This window comes from Quercus robur, chromosome 5 (genome assembly GCF_932294415.1).
Source record: "Quercus robur chromosome 5, dhQueRobu3.1, whole genome shotgun sequence".
Lineage (NCBI taxonomy): Eukaryota > Viridiplantae > Streptophyta > Magnoliopsida > Fagales > Fagaceae > Quercus > Quercus robur.
The window spans coordinates 19,938,220-19,959,246 of NC_065538.1; the positions used below are offsets into that span (position 1 = coordinate 19,938,220).

Here is a 21,027-nt window from a genome sequence, read left to right on the forward strand (position 1 = left end):
AGACACTGTCTTTTGCACAACATTAACCCACCTAGAACAAAAAAAAATTTAAAATTAGATGACACATGATGCAAAATTAAATAACAATTAGAATCCAATTTAAAATCGTATTGGATTTTCTCTTACCTTTTCCTTTAATTATATATATAGAGTTACCACTACCAATGAGTTTGGTAAGCACCATCACTTGTAACTTTTAAATACTCTTGGAAGGCAAGCGAATGCCATTTTTCTCCAATCATGACAAAAAATGATTCAAAACCTTTTTATTTATAGTTAAATCAAATGGGGAAAAAAAATTATCTTCAAAGCTTGATCATGTGCACTAAGTTTTGGGCTATACAACAATTCCCTTGAATTACAATACATACATTTAATATGGGCATGCTCTTTGTATATCTGCCGCCAAAACTCCTCAACGACATGCAAATCTAAAATGACCAAGTATGGGGGGAAAGAATAACCGAAGACCAACTGCATTCGCTTGAATATAAATTACACCATAAACATAGTGGCTAGCTGGTGGATACCACAACGGTTGAGTTGAAATATCAAGCAGTACCCGTTGATGAACTCATTGTCTGAATCTGTAAGTATATAGAGACAAGAATGAGCATCTCTTTTCTTTTTCTTTTTCTTTATTTCCTTGTGTGTGTGTGTGCGCGCGCGTGGGGGTGCTTATTTGCAAAGATCGCCTTAGATTTTGGCTAAAAACATACCTTATTCACAAGTAGGTTTACTTGTTCCCTATACATCTCCTTCAAATCTACAATATCTGCACGAAGTTCCTCCAGCTAGACATGCAATCACATATAAATGTCAGGATTTGAGAGATGTGACATCTTATTCACATGCTTTGATTTACATTGAACGAAAATAAAATGCAGTTTTGCAAAAGCAACAATCATGAAATATGACGGAAATCCTGTGCTCAGAGCAACCACAACCCCATAGTTCTATTTATTATTGTTGCCATATGTAGATATTATTCCAATTGTAATTATTGTGAATATTTTCACGAGGTACTCTCATCTGAATAAAATTATTTTACCTAAAAAACCCAGGTGTGTGTGTGGGGGTGTCATTAGTATTAAAGGTATTTTGGAAAGTTCCCTGAATTAAAACATGAAGCAGAACACATAAAACCTTGAGGCTGCCCCCTATTTTCTGGGTGAAATTGGACCTCACACACAACCTTTCCTAAGCGAAAAACCATTTGAAATGGCATATAAAATTTAAATGTAAAAGCTACACAAGCACAAAATGAAAAGTGCATTGCATTTGCCAATGCTTTCTTATCGCCTAATAAACAGAATGGGCAGGGAGGTGATAATGCAAACATAAGTAATCAACTTTTTTCTTTTAACCAAAAAACAAACTATAACTTTTTGTTTTTTTTTTTTTTAGGTTGACTGGTGAGTTAGGTGAACATGACCAATCTATATGAGGGAAAGTAGATCCAGGGCATTATTCTTAAACCATAACCACCATTATGCTTGCAAAACAATAAGACAAATACTCAACTGTTAAAACTTATAAATACCTCCAGAATAGATGAACGTGGCTCATCTTTAGAGTTGTAAAGTGAACTTTCCAGGAAAGCACAATACCATGATTTAATATGATGCAAGATGAGCACAGTCAATGGTTTGAAATGATGCAAAGAACTCAACAACAAAACAGACTACCATCACATTTAGTATTATTATGCCTCTCCACAACACCCAAAGGTGAAAATTTATTAACCATTCTAAGCAAAGAGCCAAAGAAAAAGAATCTATGTACCTCCTCATCACGTTCACCCATTAGCTCCAGTGCAGCAGAATGCCTCCTCCTTAATGATTCTAGCTCTGCACGTATGCCAGGCAACATGGAAGACTCTGCCCGTAACTTCTCACACTGTAACCAACATGCACAATTCTCAAGTCCATCAACATGAAAGGACAGGAAGAGAGAAGAAGAAGAAGAATGAGCCTCACCTGTGCTGTCATGCTGACCAACTCCTCAGCAAGAGAATCACGAATAGATTCCAATGATGCCTTAACCAAAAAAAAAAAAAAAACAGACAATGAAAACGTAAGAAAACTGCATGGCCCTTTTAAAATGCCATAACGGTTGGAATATGAACAAATGCAGATCTGCAGAGCTCAGATCTAGAATATGTAATAAAGCAGGTGGCACAAATGTAGTGTGAAATAGAATTTTAGTAGGAGCTTAAATATAATCCATACCAAACGAGACATGTATGACGCAAGTTCACCCTCCTTCTGACGAAGAGCAGCTTCAAAAGCACTAGGTGTCATGCTCTTCATATAGTATGGACTCATGGTTACCTCTCCAGCATTTCTCCTCTCCGAGAAACTGTCTGATGAGTCCAAAGATGCTTGCAGATAATAGCTTTCCTCCATGCTGCCTAGGCTGCTAGCACTTGAAAGCTTTCGGGTTAAATTGCCTGCAAAAAGTTTCAAAATATATACATATATTAATGATCACGGACCATCGACTGATACAAAGTAAGCCAAAGCATCACACCATTCTCAAAAGCAGAATTGTGCCGTGTTATGGGAGTTTGATCAGATGCAGCAGCAGACTGGACACGAGCTTTCCTTTCCAAATCCAACCGAGCAGCTTTCTCCTTTTCTATCTCCTGTCAAAAGTCAGAATCTCAATGTAGGAAATTTGAATAACGCTATCTAGGATATAAATACAACAAGGACATTCTACTTTGAAGTTTTTAAATTAAAGCTATGAATAAAGTCTCATTTAATTTATATAAACTAGAATGAGTCAGATTAGCATATCTTAATACAACTAGGATGGAGGCAGATGGAGTTCATTTTTCTTACTATCAAGTAACTTTAATAATTATATAAAAACAGGAAGCACCACCTGCTGTAGCAGTTCCCTGTGCACCAGTGCCTCTTGTAATTCTTGCTTGTGTTTCCGCCTAAGTTCCTTAATTTCTTCCTCAAGCTGGTTTGCACGACCTTCATGAGTGTCAGCTTCCTCCTTGGCTGCAAGGTATTCTTGCCTATTTTCAGCTGCTCTCTGTCTCTCCTTTTCAAGGGATCTACTTAACTGCGTCTGTTCTGCTCTAAGACATGAAATCTGCAAAAGATATATAACAGGTGTAAGCTAACATCTATGAAAAAGCTCCAATACTTAAAGAAGATAACTGAAAAAAAGCAGAACCTGAGCCTCAAGAACATTGATTCGAGATAAGGTTTGAGATAAGCGTTCATTCACAGATCGCTCTCTTTCCTCAGCAGCTGCAGCTTTGGCTTCTGCTTCCTGTAATATGATAAGAAGAACAAAATAAGAAACTGGTGGAAGTTTCAAATATAATTAGCAAAAACATTCTATACACCTGAAGTCGAGAATTAAGGGATCTTTCAACAGCAGTCCAAGCTTCTGCCCTTCTGGCAGTAGTTTCCTGTTACCAATAAAAGGAGTCAACCACAAGACCCAAGCAACTGACACAATTAAAAATCCAAGGCCAGTCCATGGTCCACGAATATCCCCATTGGATTTCTAAATTACATTCAAAAAAAATATTCACCTGCATAGCCTCAATCTGCCTTAAAAGAGGCCTTGTAGAGTCTGGAACTTGTGTGATCAACTCCTCACACCGGCGCTCACTTGCCTAGACAAAGAAGTCATATTAACAATCTGAAAGATGTTCGCAAAAATGAAAACATTGAAGGATACAGTTGAAGCAGAAAGGGGAAGTTAGACACACTTGGTAACGTTTTTGAAGATCCTCAACATCCCTACGAAGCATGTCTTCTCTAAACACTGCCTGCAAAATTGATCATATAGAGAATTAATCATGAACAGTGGCAGGTCAGCCAGATGAAACCAACAATCCAACCAAAATAATAAAAACCTGCTGCTCCTTTCTACTTAGAGTTTGCCTTAATTCTTCAAGAGCCTGGACTAGCATAGCTTCACGTTCCTCAGCCTCTCTCAAACGACTCTCTAGTTCGGCTCTGGCTTCATTGTTGGCACGTGACTCTGCTAATGCTTCAGCCTCCTTTGCAGCATTTAAAGCACTTGAATAATATTCTTTCTGTGATGCAAGTTCTGTTTGATGTTTTTCCATTGTTTCTTGCAGCAACTTCTCTGTAGCTGCCTTGTCCTTCTTGATACTCTCGACTTTATTCTCTTCTACCTGGATGTGGAAAAAGGAAATTACATACCATTAATAAACCATTCATAAATATAGATAATATTCTTAGCAACGGTATCTCTGGATCTTTTAAAAAGATTTTGAAGTAAGACAACATAAGATTTGACAATTTTTTTTGGGAAGAAAACATGTTCCTTCTGTCAAGATCCCAAGAAATTTAAATTGCTTTGGAGTATAATGTAACCGACTTCTTCAATTAACCAACCACGAATAATTAGCTATTTCTTGCAAACAGAGAAACAATCTGTAAGTTCAAACCCAACTCCTCATAGGAGAGAAATACTATAATAGGCCTTCAAATTCAGTGGAGTAAATATATTGTCTTATAAGGGAACTTTCCAGCAGAAAATAAGACAAGTGCTGAAATATGTTGGAAAGTCCATGTCTATTTTAACTTTAAGGTAATTCAAAGAAAGTACTTTGTACAGATTGATGATCCAGAAAATAAAATTTTGAGAGAATGCTGCAAGAGTTAGATTACCTGAAGCTTTGTACTAAGCCCCTTCTTCTCTTCTTCAAGCTCTCTAATCTAGCTTTCAGGAAAAAGAAGAAAAGAAAAGAAAAAGTATTTATTACATTAAAATTGGTAGCAGAAACAGAATTATAGTCTGAAAAGAAAAACGATCACTAGAACTAAAGAAATACCTGAGCCCTTAATTTCCTAATCTGAGATTCTTGAGCAGCCTGCTTTTTTGAAAGCTCTTCACCTGAGATGATACTCAAATATCTTTAGATATGAACAATAGTTATGCAACATATAAATTTAATTACAAATTACACCCCTAAAATTTGAGGGTGTTTGGATTTTACACCTTAAAATTTCAGAATTAGAATTTTACCCCCCTAAAGTTTGGAAGTATTTGGATTTTACACTCTGACGTTTTAGAATTTGAATTTTACCCCCTAAATTTTATGGATGTTTGGATTTTACTCCCTAAAGTTTGGGAGGTGCTTGGATTTTAAACTTTGAAGTTTTAGAATTAGGGGATGTAAAATCTAAACACCCCTAAACTTTAGGGGGTAAAATCCAAATTCTAAAACGTTAGGGTGTAAAATCCAAACACTCCCAAACTTCAAGTAGTAAAATCTAAATTCTAAAACTTCAGGATATAAAATCCAAACACCCCCAAACTTTAGGGGTGTGATTTGCAATTTTTTACCTTGTAAATTGAGAATAAGTAAAATATGGATTTGTATACTCTCTAATATATAGACTTCCAAATGCTCACATCAGGAAAATCACATCTACAACGATTAACATTCCTTTTTCCCCCTTAGGTAGTCATGATGGTTTGCATGAGAGATATTAACTTGGTAGGTTAGCATGGCTGAAATAGTACTCTAGTAACATATGTAATAATACTGGCCTGGAAACCAGCAAATCTAGTAAGAAGCCCTTCCAACTGTACAGAGGAAGCTCATGCAACATTAGGCTCATAAAGTGCGATAATAACACCTCTCAGCCTAACAAAAGAATGCATCTCAAAGTTTAATGCTTCACTAAACCCATAAAGTGACTGCAGCAGCAGGGCATCATATCAACTTGCCATGTCAACCACACAAAAACAATTATTTATCAGTTAGAAACATTACACACCCAAATCCTAAGACATGGAATTTTCAGACTACAGGCCCTAAAAGTGCCAAGAGAGAATAAATTAGAATCTGGAACCTCAAACAATGTTTGGCACCATGAATAGATCCATATAATTGATAATAGTTCTTGAAAAAACTACCACCACAATCCTATAATTTGTAGAACTCTTCTCCTGCTGAAAAAATATGGCATAGCAAACACAGTACAATCTGACACGTGCAAATGCTAACAATAAAAATTTACCCTTATTTAGCTGAAAAAGAGAATATGATGAGGGTGCAAAAAAATTTCTTAAAAATTATTTTATTGTTTCATAATCACTAATTCCATATGTGGATCTTCTGCATATGTTTGATATGTATTTAAAAACATATACAGATATAGCCACGTCCTTACAATTAAGATTTGGATAGTTGTTGAATCAAAAAACTTGTTTCTGTTGCCACTATTCACAGCCACCATCTTTGGAATAATATTAGGTACTTAGATTAGGAGCTCATATAAAGGCTATTGGAGGAAACAAACATTTAACTCATTGATAGCTGTGCCACCCCACTAGCTTCACAAAAAGAAGAGAGAGTTCTTCAAAATCCATTATTCCAGCCGCAGCCCCGAATGGCTCAATGTTCTGCGGCAATGTCCAAGTTTCCATGTGCTACAAATCAACTATACAACTGCCTTATAGGCATCTTTCACAAAATCACTATATTCATGGCAAATGCAACCGAGCGCCTCTCTCCACTCCACTCACTCTATTGTACCACCCTAATCTCAATCCAACCAGCCTCTTTCATCACCCACTATCTTGCCAGGGTCAGCTCCTTCACCAAACAAACCTCTAGTCATCCTCGAAACAGTATATAACTTTACCGTACAAAGCATGCTTGCCTTCCCAGACTCATATCCTCCTATGTTCATTTTGAGACAGAAAAAGTTGACCAATGAGGTATCTTATTCAAGTTGACTGGAACAATAACCATTGGAAAATATGCAAAAACCACATGACCCTTAACAAGTTCCCAATGCAGATCATCTTCCATGCCTATATTTCAAATAAGGCCATAAATTCCTCCTTTTTCTTCACTTGGAATTTTTTTTTAATAAGTAAAAAAAAAAAAAATTTAATTAGATTGTATGGCCTATGAAATTAAAACCAGTGACCTCTCACCCACCACTGGTATTTAAGGGGATGGAAGAGTCATTTGGGCTGCAGCTCATTAGCCAAAAATTTGCACCACATGCAAAGATTTGTAACAGATATTTCCTCTATAAAATATTGATGTCTCTAAGACATGCCTCTCAATAACACAAGCCCATATAATGAACCAATCATAAACAAATAACCTTCATATGCACCAAAAAACAGGATATGATGATGAAATAACTTATTTTGTTGAAAAAGAACAGAATATATAGGGTACTAAGAGTTTACGCATCTGTACCTTCGGCCATAACCTGACTAATTATTTCATCTTTTTCTTTCAGAAGAACAGCTGCATCACTTTTTCTACTTTGCTCTCGCCTAAGTGTATCCCTTTCCTTAGTAAGAGCATAAACCTGTTGTCATAAATGCCACAGTATTTTAATGATAACAAATAAAACAATATGTTAAACTAACAAAACACATTCCCCCTCTATCCCCAAAATCACGTTGATAAATTATACTCTCTTTTGAAACCATATTAAAAACATCTGCCCCCATTTACACTTGGAATTTCAATTTTGCTGTAAACTGCATATAACCACTTTATTTTGTTATCTCATTAGCCTGTAACTATGTATAGTAGAAACTAGAAAACTTTTTTACTGACAGCCAAAAAAGGAAGTAAAAAAAAACTATTTGTGTCATGCAAAGAAACTTCCATAAAATTACATAAAATTCATATGTAAAAGAATATGTCTCTCCCATAATCTTGATTGAATCATAAATCATACAATACATCAAAAACATCTTGAACAAACTTTAACACATTTTGGTAGTTCCTCAGCAGAATCGATCTAAGACATTTTTTAAGAGATTAAAATTTCTAGTGAGGTACTTCACTAATAATTATATATTTTTTTTAAATCAAAAACAAAATTTTTGTGTGAAAGTTTTTTAGAAAATTGAGATATTGACTTTAAAGGCAAACCAATGAAGCACTGAAATCTGTAACTTGAAACTAGGAACTACGAAACATAGATTTGTTGTGCTCAAAGGATTCCCTTAGCTGATTGCTGAATAGGGTAACCATATGGCATTAGATATCACTCAAAATTGAGAATGGATATTTGAGGCTGAGAATTAAGGCTTTGTTTTATTTGAACGAATGGATTAGGTGAAAGATCAGAAAACTCTTAATTTTAGAAATATTATGATAACACATCTGCACTTTATTACTCAAAACAATGCAATATAAAGTTGAATCTTGAAGTTACCAATTAAGGCATGGTAAATTACATTTAATGTCAGGTATAAGAACATTACTTGTAGTTCAATATCTTTTCTTGCTTTCACATTACGCTCTCTTCTAATCAATACATTTAAGTGTACGTATGATGCATGATATGATATATGATTGCAATAATTAATTAAAAAATACAATACAAAACAAGAATTGCACGATAGAAAGTTAACATCTATGTCACTAAATACCATTGCTTTTTTTTTGTGCGTGTGTTTGTGTTTTTGATTTGTATAAACGAAGTGGTACAATAAACATAGTTGCTATAAAACTAGGATAACATCACAGTCAGCAAGGTCGTTTTGGTCGTCGTCAGGGAATAATCATATTTGGATGATTATCCCCCATTGCTTGATGTGGTGCATTTGGAAGTAAAGGAATAGCTGGAGTTCTAACAACACCGAAAATTCTATGCCTGATCCCAAGATATTCATTTTTAGAACCTTATTGGCTTGACTGTCAGCCATGAGGAACCTTTCTTTATTTTCTATTGTTGATTTATTAGATTTATGTAACTTTTGTAACCGATTGTTTACCCCTGTATATTTCCTGTATACTTGGGTGACTTGTTTTTTCTGGATTTATACAATTTTATTACTTATCCAAAAAAAATCATCACAGTCAGCAGTGTATCAAAACACTCCCTCAATGGGTCTTAGGAGAACTTAAAATATTTAAAAATCATATATAGCATTACAAGATGAGCACAGCATGCTATTTTATGAAATATGAACATAGTTTACTCATATTTTGAAGAAATAAAGATTCAAAGTTCAAAAAAGATGATTCAGCCAAGAATCTTCAATTCTTGCAAGGTTAAGACTTTTTTTCCCTGTTGATAAGCTACACACACACCCAGTAGGACTTGAACCCATGACCTCAACCACCACCTAACAATTGCAAGGGGAGGAGGTGCCAATTGAGCTAGAGCTCATTGGCCTCAAAAGATTAAGGATTAAGTCTCAGCAGCTCAGCTTAATCAAATCATAAATAAAAACAAAAATTCATGAAAAACATACCTTCCTTTCAAGAGTTGCAACCCTTTGATGGTATTCTTCTCGCAAAGACTCAATTTCTGCATCATTGGATTTTCTCTGTTCCATAGTTTTCAAAAGTTAAATGTCAGTGTTTTGAAAAAAGAGGGGGAGGGTAGTATCTTTCAAACAAGGAGTATATGATCCCTAACATGTTCAATTGAAAGATGCCTACAATCAAACAGAAAATGGATGGGAAAAGAATAATAGATATATAACAATCCACAATAAGGAGTATATGAGTCCACATAGGAAACCAAAATTCAAGAAAACCCGAACAACATTTCCAAACTTGAAACATACAATGAAAGGCAATCACAAGAACAAGCATATATAATTTTGTTTAAGAAAAACAAATTTAATAATAAATATTCCAAAACTAAGCATTCTTTACTTATTGAATCATAAACCATCAACAAAATTAACATAGGTGTTTTAGGTAAAATTACCACTTAGAAAACACTGAAAATCTATTAATTGTGAATAAAACCAACCAACAATACAGTTATAAATTTCTTTTAATAAACTACACATGTACATAAATCAGTCAACTAGGGATGCATAACAATTCTTCAACATACATATGTACATGAGTATATCATAATAAATGCATCCCTACTATTATACATACGTACGTGAGTATATCATGATAAATGCATCCCTACTATTACCAAGTATATTTACAGAACAAAAGGTATAATTGCGCATACCTTCAAATCCTCAATCACAGATTTTAGTTGTTCATTTTCATTCATCATCCTTGCAATCTCATCAGCTTTTGCCTAAAAACATAAAACCAAACAAATAAGAATCCCTATAGATATCCAATGAAAGAAACGTCGACGATGTAACATAAAATGTCTTGATGCAATTATTAAAGATTGATTTGCCACTAATTCACAAATTCTTCCATTCAATATTTATTTTATGGAGTACACATGTAAAGTTCAATTGAAGTAAAAGTCATGTTGTTTTAAGGATCTAGTCACGTGTCTGATTAAATAAGTTCTTAATTTGGGTTTATATTTAATAAGTTATGGTCAATTTTAGACTCAGAGGCAAATTTGTAATTTTTGCAATTCCTATGAATTAAGGGTATTTTGATAGTTTAGTTGGGTCTAGAATTTTCCAAAAGATCCTAACTCCTAAGTATCTTAGGTTTTATTATCTTTTGAGTCCAAGTAAGTCTTTCATTAGAATTTTAGTTTACTAGTCAAACTAAGAGTCCTAATACCTACCAATACAAGAAAGAATACTTATATATATTTGTGTTCAATGTACTCAAAGAGGAGATGGAGTGGATTGATTAAAATATTGAGTGTCTTGAGCATTGATGCATGTTAGCCTCTGTGCTGGTCTAGGAGCGGTAGAACCTCACCCTCAGGTATCCAACTGGTGTAAGAACAAGGATAATCAACAGACCAGCGGAATCTTCTTTAGTTCTCCAAAAAGATGATCAAAAGTCATCTACTCACAATAAATTAAGGTTTAAAAATATCTTATGAGGACCTACACCAGTTATCAGTCCTATACATGATGAGATCGCATCCAACTAGTTTTAACACTAAGAAACGCCATGAATCAAGTCTGAATCTCATATATAAGTCTTACCCTACAAGAATATTTGGGCCTCGTGAAATACCTGAGCTTGTCTAGCAGCACCTTGCAATGCAGTTTCCATCATTTTCATCTCCTTCTTGACCTTCTCCAATTCAAGCACAGTATCTAAAGAGTCAGAGACATTTGTTCCTGAGCTCAACTCTTGCTCTTTAATGTTGGTCACATTATCATTGGCTTGCTGATCCATGTCAACCACTTTAACAATTTCATGACTTTCAGGAGAAACTGATTCAGACACTCTCGCTGAAGCCTCGTCTGAAGGAAGTACACGGGGTGATTGATCATTAGATGATTCACCAGTGCTAGCAGTCTCCTCAGTGAAAACGGAATGTAAACCAGAGGGCTCAGTTGCACCTCCAGCATGGCTATCAATTGATGCCTCAGCTTGAACTGGAACCACTGTCTCTGTATCCTCTTCTGCTTGTAACATATGTTTATCTGTGCTCTCTACTTGTGTCTTCTGTTCATCCATGCTTTCACTCATATCAACGACATTACTCGCCTCGTGTGTCAAAATGGTACTACTATCAACTTGATCTACTTCAATGGCACCTGACTTGGCTTGCACCAACTCTGAATTTTCAGAAGGTCCCACTTCTAAATTCTCTTGTAGATTGCCAACAGATTCCAATGTCTCACCATCCTGACTGGTGGGTTCAGGTAGTATAACAGGCATAGATAATGAATCAGATTCAGCTTGGTCAGGGTTTGAAATCACATTATCTGTTCCCTCTGCCATCCCTGGACGCTCAGCATCTTTGTCTACCTCAGGTACTTCATTTTCTTCTTCTGTAGTGGCTTGTTCAGATGCAGAATGGAGAGATCTGTCGTTACCATGTTCATTTTCTTCTTTTTCCTCTACTCCAGATTTATGCTGTGGAGATTCAGGTTTTCCAGATGGTTCCTCAACTGCAGGTGGATGCTCAGAAGATTCTGCCTTTGGTGATGATTCTCCAGTACTTTCTTCACTTTTATGCCCCATAAGGGCCATGACAGGATCAAATAGTGCTTTCCTGTCAGTGCCAGAAGGCCATAAACCTGACGCTGGCAAGCATAAAGAGAGGACATAATAGCTAAAATCAGTCTAACAGACATGAGATTACATCTTAAGAACTTTTAACTAACATAATCAGAATACTGACAGGCATAAAATAGCATAACTTCAATGTGTCCTCCTAGATAAACAGCCAATAAAGCACATCTATTTTCCATTGATTTCTGAATTTGATGCATTTGTCCTAAGGACTAGCTCCATACACATTGTGAAAGTGCAAACCAAATGCCATTTCAACATAATTACAGACACCTATCAACAAGATGCATGCAACAGCACATCAAAAGAACTTGCACTTAAAGAGTAATACTAAAATTACCATTCACAAATGTTACTTACAGCCAATGCCCCAAAAAGAGAGAAACTGATTGAACCACCACCTCACACCACTAAAATTACAAATATTGAGATCTGTGGTATCAATATCCCAATATGTCGGAGTTTAAATTTTTAAACCCATTTTAGCCAATGCCAGACACTAAACTAATGTATCTCAAAAAAAATTTATTTTTTTATTTTTGTAATTCAACAACAATGAGGGAAGGGGGTTTAGAAACCAGGGTTTTTATTTTTGTAAACAAGAGCAAGCAATGCCATTGAGCTACAAGACTCTTGACTAGGTATCTTTAAAAATAAAAAAATAAATAAAAATTAACTTATTTCCACAGATTCAAGATACCACATTTATCATTTCCCTTTACCGTATGTGATTTAAATTTATTTTAAGATTTGGAACAATGAAACAATATCCTCTATCGGGACAGGTATTCTAGATGGCAGAAACACATGCTGGTCATTCAAAAGTATAGCGAGTCTAATTGTCACCTAGTTTTCAGAATTTAACAAAACTTATAAATTACAAGCCTACCAACTTGATGTAGAGTGTAGATAGTAAAGAAGTTAGCAGGATGGAAGAAGTTGTATTTGTCAAAAGGTGGTAGACTGACATTGCTTAAAAGTACGCTATCTAGCCTCCCTACTTATTTTTTATCTCTTTCACCATTCCTACACATGCGGCGAACAAAATTGAGAAGCTGCAAAGGGGCTTCTTGTGGGTTGACTCTAAGACAGATTTGTTGGGTTGGGATAAGGTGTGTATGCCTATTGATAATGGCGGTTTGGGTATTAGGAAATTGACCACTTTCAATAAAGCCTTACTAGGAAAGTGGCTTTGGCGTTTTGGGATCGAGGAAAATAGGCTTTGGAGGAGGGTGGTAGCTTTGAAATTTAAGGAAGATTTTTTTTTGGGGGGGGGGGGGGGGGGGGGGAGACCTCTAAGTTGGGAAGGGGTGTTCATGGGTGTGGTTTGTGGAGAAGTATCCGAATGGGTGGGGTATAGAGTGAAATTCTAGACAGACAAGTGATGTGGAGATTTTCCACTCCATTTGGCTTTTCTGGTCTTGTACAATTTTGCCACAAACAAAGAGGCTTCTGTAGAATCATCTTTGATATGTCAAGGAGTGGGGGATAGGAGAACTTGGGATGTTCGTTTCATTCGGGGTCCTGATGATTGGGAGGCAGATGTGGTGGATGATTTCTTTTGATTCTTGGCATCCAATTTACCTTCAGTGACTGATGAACTGATGGTGATCATATGAGATGGAAGTTGACAAAGAACAGGAATTTTACTATCCACTCGTATTATCATAAGTTACATGGTTCTTCTTCCATTGTTTTTCCATGGAAAGGTATTTGAAAGGTTAAGGCACCCTGGCGTGTCTCTTTCTTTGTTTGGACAACCGCATGGGATAGGATTCTCACGGGAGATAACTTTCGACTTAGGGGCTTCGACTTCGTTGACTAGTGTATTATGTGCCGTTGTTGTGGGGAGACAGTGGATCATTTGTTGTTACATTGTGGAAAAGCTTATCGGCTAAGGTGCTTTGTCTTTAGAATTTTTGGGATTTCATGGATCCCCTCATGTACAGTGTCAGATTTTCTATTTGGTTGGTGGAATTGGTTGGGGAAGCATTCATCTCACATTTGGAATTTAGATTCGTTGTATTTGATGTGGTGTATTTGGAGGGAACGCAATTGGTGGACGTTTGAGGATTTGGATAGATCCAATGACCAACTGCTTGCTCTCTTTTCTGGTTTCCTTTTTGATTGGGCTAGGGCTTGGGGACTCACATCTAGTGATTCTCTTCCTTTATTCCTTAGCTCTCTTCTTCTTTGTAATTAGTATTTTTTTATGTTTTTGCTTTTCCATCTTTTTTTGTACTTTTGATATGCTGGTGCTACTTTGCATTTAGCAGTTTTTTGAATATACATCTTTCTTACCTATCAACAACAACAACAACAACAAAAAACCTAGAATGGCTATAATGGGCTGTTCCAGATGCCCACCAGTCTTGTTATATGTTTCAAGTCCTTTTTTCTATTTGGTTTGTAAGTTCTTAATTACTTTTCTTTGTTATTAGGAATCCTAGTCTTTCTAGTAAAATGTTATTTAGGAGATAGTGAGATTGATTTTAATAAACTCCAACAACTAATTTTAAGCTTTAAACTTAGGAAAACCTAAGTGCAATTGCCAGTGTTTATCATTCTTTGTTCTTGTTCTTTCTGATAATTAAGAGAATAATTTATTAGAAAGAAGGTACACTCGAATGCGAGTACCCTTAAAGAATTATAAACTGACACTCATTAGGTCCAAAAAATCCATAATGGAACTACACAATCCCCCAAATTGTAGTATAATTTTCAAACAAAAATCTAAAAAAAAAAAAAAACTATTCTTAATATCTTCCATAGAATGCTCTTCTTTCTCATTCAAAATCCAATCTTTTTTATTGCTTAAAACTACCGAAACCCTTAAACATAAAACTGTATTCAACAACCCTTCAAGATCTGATCAATAAATCTAATTTAGTACTAAATTCCTAAAGATCCTACATCAAAAATTGCTATCATAGCTCATTCAGACTTCTATCCATTATTCGTTTCGCGCTTCATTGTTCGCACAGTAACCTAATCTAAACTAAATTAATCCTAATTCAATAGCAGAAAATTAAAAAATGTGATTAGCAAATCAAAGAATCCAGTGACATATTAATAGAAAGAAAGAAAGAAAACCTTCAGTGGTTGATTCGGAGTTGTCTCCAGACTTCTCTTCGAAACCGAGAGCATTATCGAAATTCTTCTCGATGTTCTTGACGCTCTCCTGGAGCTTATTCACGGCTCCGGCGAGATCCGGAAAGTTCCCCAACGAAACTCTCCCACCAAACCACGCCATCTTCTTCTTCTCTCTGATTCCAAGCCGAAATCTCTCTAAATCGGACTATCCAAACACATCAATCAAGAAGCCCTGCATTCATTTCCATAGCCAATTCAAGATTTCAACAACAATAAACAAAACCAAACAAAAAAATGTTCGGAATTGAAGGGATTTAGATTTGATCACCAAGCAAGCATAGCAAGCTTCACATCGTTGAGATCGGATTTTGGTAATGAGAATCTGAGATGGAGATCAACGGTGGAGAACTAAATTGGCGAGAATCAAATCAACGATGTTTGCGTTTGTTTGGTTGAGCTACTGGAAATGATTTTGGTTCAAAAAAATGAGAGAAAGAGAGAGAGAGGTGAGAGTGGGTTTTCTTTTCCTGTGGAAGAAAAGGATAGGAACAGGGAAGGGGGGCTCGATCTAAACTCTATAATGGCTCTCTGTGTATTGTTTAATTAAAATACGGTGTAGTTCCATGACACTCCTAGAGTAGTATACTATTGGTGTTGATGAATGAAGACGAATGAAACGTCGTCGTTTTGATTTATTTATTGGTTTAGTAAAGTGATCTATTTCAAGATTGTTAAGAGATAATCTTTCCTTTTTCTCTGTCTTTCTTAAACAAACCATACACAAGAAAATTCCGGAGAAAATTTCACCTTTATTAGAAGTAGTTATAAATGATCAAAAGAACAAAACCAACACTAGAAATAATAATTTAAAAAACTCAGCAAAATCCTTTTTTAACAAATATTTATTGTTTTATGTTAATTTTTATGAATAAGATAATAATTTATGTTAGGATCTTTAAATTGTCGGCTAATTTCATGATAATTTTTCCTTGTATTCTTGATCAATTTATTTGTATTGGGTTAAAGAGGGTTCAAGTTGAAGTTAAAAGTGCTTTGGTCAAGCAAATTTGGAGTGTTTGTCAAACTTGTTTGGCAAATTCAATTTTTGAAAAGTTGGAACAATTTCACCGGACACTTTGTTAACAAAGCTTAAGCCTTATTTCCCACGAATTTAAACACCAAGAAATTCCCCGTTGAAGTGTCTTAGAGTCAAGATAAACCCTAATCTATGTATCCATTTCTTTCTACCTTCTCCTTCTCTGCATAGCCAAACATCTTGGAGAAGAGACAGATACCTCCATCCATTACCTTCACTGCTTCCAAAGTTGAGTGAGTTAATTGGTGATTGGGAAATCATTGGAGCACCCCGCAACTAGTCTTGATGGCCTGAAGATGTAACTAGAGCTTGGTCAGAAGCTAACATAAAAAATAAAAATAAAATAACGACTTTATTAAGTCTGTTGTTAGCTGGAATTTGGACAAGTTTGCTACATAGTTGGAGGGTTTTTAGTCAAATTGTATTGCAACTATTTTATCTTAGAGGATCCGTTTAGCGACCTAAACCAAGTAAAGATTCTTATGCTCGATACTTAGATTTGTCTCTTTGATAACACATCGATATGTTATCTTGTGGTTGCTTTTATGTGGGTTGTCTATTTTACATGCTTTTATATGTTTTTCCATACTATGTGTATCACCCATGCCATAATCAGTTGGTTAATCAATTAAACTTGGGATTAATTGTTAGATTAACCAAAAAAATTGATTAAGATGTAATTTAAAATTTGGAGCCTAAATAGTTGCCTAGATTAGATTAGGTAATTAATTTAATTCTCACTTTAACAGTTTGACTGATTAATAATTTATTTAAATATAAATTTACTCATTATATTTCTCTTTCACTCACTTATGGTTTAGATTAAATTTCATTCCTCAATTTTTTTTTATGAAAGTTAAACTCTATAACTTTTTGATTATATTAAACTCATATAGGCAAAAGTATCCTTTTTATCTCTATATTTTGGGAGAAATTTATTTTGGTCCATATGATTTTAAATTTTCATTTTAGTTCTTGATTTTTTTTTTTTTTAATATTTCATTTTAATCCTTGTCGTCATCTCAATTATTAAAAAACTCGACAACAAAAAAGCAATGTAAAAAATTAAAAAATAAAATAAAATGATGGATTTAATGAAAAAAATAGTTTATTTATTTATTTATTTTAAATTTTTTTTTCATTTTTGTTCTTGCACTTTCTTGACAACCAAACACATAAAAACAACACATTTTGGTATCTTTTAATATCTCCCTAACCAAACCTCTCTCTCTCTCTCTCTCTCTCTCTCTCTCATGAACCTCTCTAAAGTCATATGCATCTTTATTAGGGTCGTGGGGCTTCCATGTGAAGAAATTGCAGTAAAGCAAGGAAGTCTTGTGGAATTCATCCACGTTGATCCTATGATCAACGACGACTTGAAGTCCCAACCCTGGGTGGACACGAACCTCTTGGTCTATACTACGGTAATGTCTTCCTCCCTAGCAGCGAGTGAGGAGTCTTATGAGTGGTACTACAAATGCGAAATAAGAAATGAACACTTGTTCACAAAAAGCTCAATTTATTGTAAATAATTTGCAAAAAAAAATACAAGTCAACCTATTTATCCAAATGGCTAGGGAAAAGGTAAGGTGGACTCTCAGATCTTTGGCAACCAAAAAATTTGTACGACCCCATGCCATTTGCCCATTTGGGACCTCCTCCCACCTAGCCAATTTCACCATATCTCTAATTACTTTAATGTCTTACTTGGTTATAAGCTTACGTTATTAAGCTCAACTTTACTACTACTACTACTACTACTACTATCATTTAAGTCATTGCAATTATCTCTACTCGAGCCTTTTTTTTTTTAAAGGATTGAGAAAGAAGAAATGTAAAAATATTAATCAAGTAATAAACTTATTATAAGGTTTTTTAATTGAATTTAAGTACATAACTACATTGAATTAATTGTTATTCAAAATGATAACATTATTTGGCCTTTATTCATTAAAACAACAATGTGTTTGAATTTAATTAATAAATGTAATGTATTATTAAGAATTGGGTGGTATCTCTATAAAAAAATTATATATATATATATATATATATATATAAAGTTGGGTGGTACAATTTTCCAATTTACTTATAGTTTTCTCCCTAATTAGTTATAAACTCACGTTACTAAGCTCGACTTTGCTACTACTACTGTAGGGACACAATTTGTAGCGACCCAAAAAAAGATATTGAGCTCGTACATTTAAGGGCCCGAACAATATCATTTGTAGAGCGTGGGCTTGAAAGGCTAGGTCTGGGTCATCAAACAACGATTAGCCATGGTGTCTATGGAAATTTACATGAAGATGAACTTGACGAGTTTAACGGTCTTTAGACCTCGTCCGAGGAGCTTAATGTTATTATTCTCCTCTTCTAAGACTTCATGGCCCCGGCCCTTTCTCCATTGGTTCTCCTTTCCTTTTATACTAACATTTACCCCCCCTTCTAGTGTCCACGTGTAAACTCCACTTTCTGGGGTTGAGACTTGTCCTATCAGCCCATACCTGGAGTGATTGTAAAAGCTGAATAGCATGGTGAAAGGCATGGACCTATCAGATGCAGAGTTCTTTATTGATGTTTTGGCAGCTTTTTCACTTGGCCGGCTCCTACACTGAGCTCGTCCTTTCCTTTAGGCGTTCTATGGGGTGCTGAGCATAAGATCGTCCTCGACCGTATCTTTGGGCCTGTTTTGGGCTTTCATCATGCGTCCTCGGCAATAGTTCTCCTCGGCTTGGGCCTTGGGCCCTAATGTAAAGTGGGTCGAGGCCACAAACTCTCAGGCCACAAACTCTCAGGCCCCACAATAGCCCCTCAAAATCCTGTTGCCCGGCCTCTTGGTTGGGGAGGAGGGTTTTGGTGATGTTGGGCCTACAGCATGGCTTGCCCAGCTTTGCCCTTCATTAATGTCAGTGTCTCTTCACTTGCCTGGGGGGCGCGCTGGATTATGAGACATTCTTTTTAGATTTGCTTACGCCGTGTCTTGGCCGTTTCAGTGCCCGAGGCGCGTTTTTAATATGTCCCCTTAACGAGGCCACACAAATCCTATGGTTTCAAACGGTGTTGGGAGTTGAGTAGAAACTGCCTCGTCCGCAGCACTTCTTGAAAATCTACGTAGATTAAATGCCGCCAACTTACTCTCCATATAAGAAACAAGGTAGGAGGTTATTCCCTTCACGTACAGACCCTTCAATCCTTTCAGACTCCTAATCCCTCAGCTGTGCTCAAAATTTTTATTGCCAGTGCAGCTAAAACCTTAAAGAGTGACATGTTTGAGGCACGAGTGGGGGTGAAGGAACCATACCCTCTCTAGAGGAACTGGATCCTTCCAAGACTCAAGATGGCGCGGTCAGGACAAGGCAGACAGAGACTCAAGACAGTTCTCCACTTTCACAAGGTGGGGGCGATGCCTCCACCTCTTTCAGTCAAAATCTGAAGCAAATGCTGGTCGCGTCAGATTTTTGGTGCGACAGCAGTGGGATTTCTCGTCGTCAGCACCATCCGCTCTATCCCGAGCGTTACTAAAATGGCACCTTCGTGTTAGGAGTCAGGGCTGATGCAGGGGTTATGTATCCCTGCTTTTTCCTCTCTTCCTTCACTGGTGCCTCTTTCTCTCTCCGTTTCTTCTTCTTTCCCATCACCAGGCTCATCTTGGTGTTTCTACTTCTTCTTCCTCTGCTTCTTCTTCTCTTCCACCTACGGGGCCATCCTGTCATACATAATCTCCACCAGAGCGGAGTTTTGAAGGATTTTTCTCTTTCTTGTATCTTTTCTTTTTGCTTATGTAGTTAGCTTTTGGTATAGACTTACTTAAGCCCCTTCATTGTATGTTGTACTGTTTCTTTGTCTTAATAAAAGATGGTTCTATTTCATTCTGAATATTTTTTCTTTCTTGCGGTAATTACTTTGTGAATGGATATATTTTATATTTTTTTTAACGATACTTAGGGCATAAAACCTTGTAACAAAAAGTTATTATTTTGAACTTATTGAGACTATCAATCATAATAATACCACCCTACAGTAGTTTAAACATACGAGACTAACCGAGATAACGGCTGAATGCTCTGTAGTGCGCATGAGGCAGTCATCCGAGAATGAGTAACCCAAAATAAACCGTCCGATAGGGTTGCCGAGTAGTAGGGGACTTTGACCGTGTTTTTGATAACACCTGGCCTTAATCGTTTTTTTTTTTTTTTTTTGGCATCTGATCCGAGGACAGAGGTATGGCCATACCGAGCTCAAACACTTATTCGCATTAGTTCCCTTAAAATTGCAGATCCGAGGATAGACTGGGACTTCCATTCGGTCTAGGACTTAACCTCTCCATTGGACAGAGTCCGGGGACCTTACATTGCCCGGGTTGTGTTCAAAACTTATAATTTTTCTTTTAGGTAGTTGGTTTCCCCATAGGCTTGAGTCCGAGAACCATACAAGGCCTTGGTTCTGTCCAAAACTTCTAGTTTTTCTTTTACGTAGTTGGTTTCCCCATAGGCTTGAGTCCGAGGACCATACAAGGCCTTGGTTCTATCCAAAACTCTTTTAATCTGTCTTTTAAGTAGTTGGTTTCCCCATAGGCCCTAGTCCGAGGACTATACAGTGCCTTGGTTCTGTCCAAAACTCTTAGTTTTTCTTTTAAGTAGTTGGTTTCCCCATAGGCTTGAGTCCGAGGACCATACAAGGCCTTGGTTCTATCCAAAACTTGTAATTTTTCTTTTACGTAGTTGGTTTCCCCATAGGCTTGAGTCAAAGGACCATACAAGGCCTTGGTTCTGTCCAAAACTCTTTTAAGTAGTTGGTTTCCCCATAAGCTTGAGTCCGAGGACCATACAATGCCCTTGTTCTGTCCAAAACTCTTTTAGTTTTTCTTTCAAGTAGTTGGTTTCCCTATAGGCTTGAATCCGAGGACTATACAAGGCCTTGGTTC

At 36.2% G+C, this 21,027-nt stretch overlaps 1 protein-coding gene across 1 annotated transcript; it reads right to left on the bottom strand.

The window, feature by feature from the left end:
- Positions 1-241: 241 nt before the first annotated feature.
- LOC126725438 (golgin candidate 5) lies at positions 242-15,627 on the bottom strand. Its single transcript, XM_050430186.1, has 20 exons — positions 15,339-15,627; positions 15,011-15,242; positions 10,907-11,928; positions 9,975-10,046; positions 9,250-9,324; positions 7,229-7,343; positions 4,835-4,896; positions 4,671-4,718; positions 3,887-4,171; positions 3,740-3,799; positions 3,560-3,643; positions 3,368-3,433; positions 3,193-3,291; positions 2,890-3,108; positions 2,533-2,647; positions 2,232-2,452; positions 1,980-2,039; positions 1,786-1,899; positions 720-794; positions 242-587 (listed from the first exon to the last, which is right to left on the bottom strand). The coding sequence occupies exons 2-20, from the start codon at positions 15,168-15,170 to the stop codon at positions 552-554; spliced, it is 2,988 nt and encodes a 995-aa protein (XP_050286143.1). The 5' UTR covers positions 15,171-15,242; positions 15,339-15,627; the 3' UTR covers positions 242-551.
- Between the last annotated feature and the right edge of the window lie 5,400 nt (positions 15,628-21,027).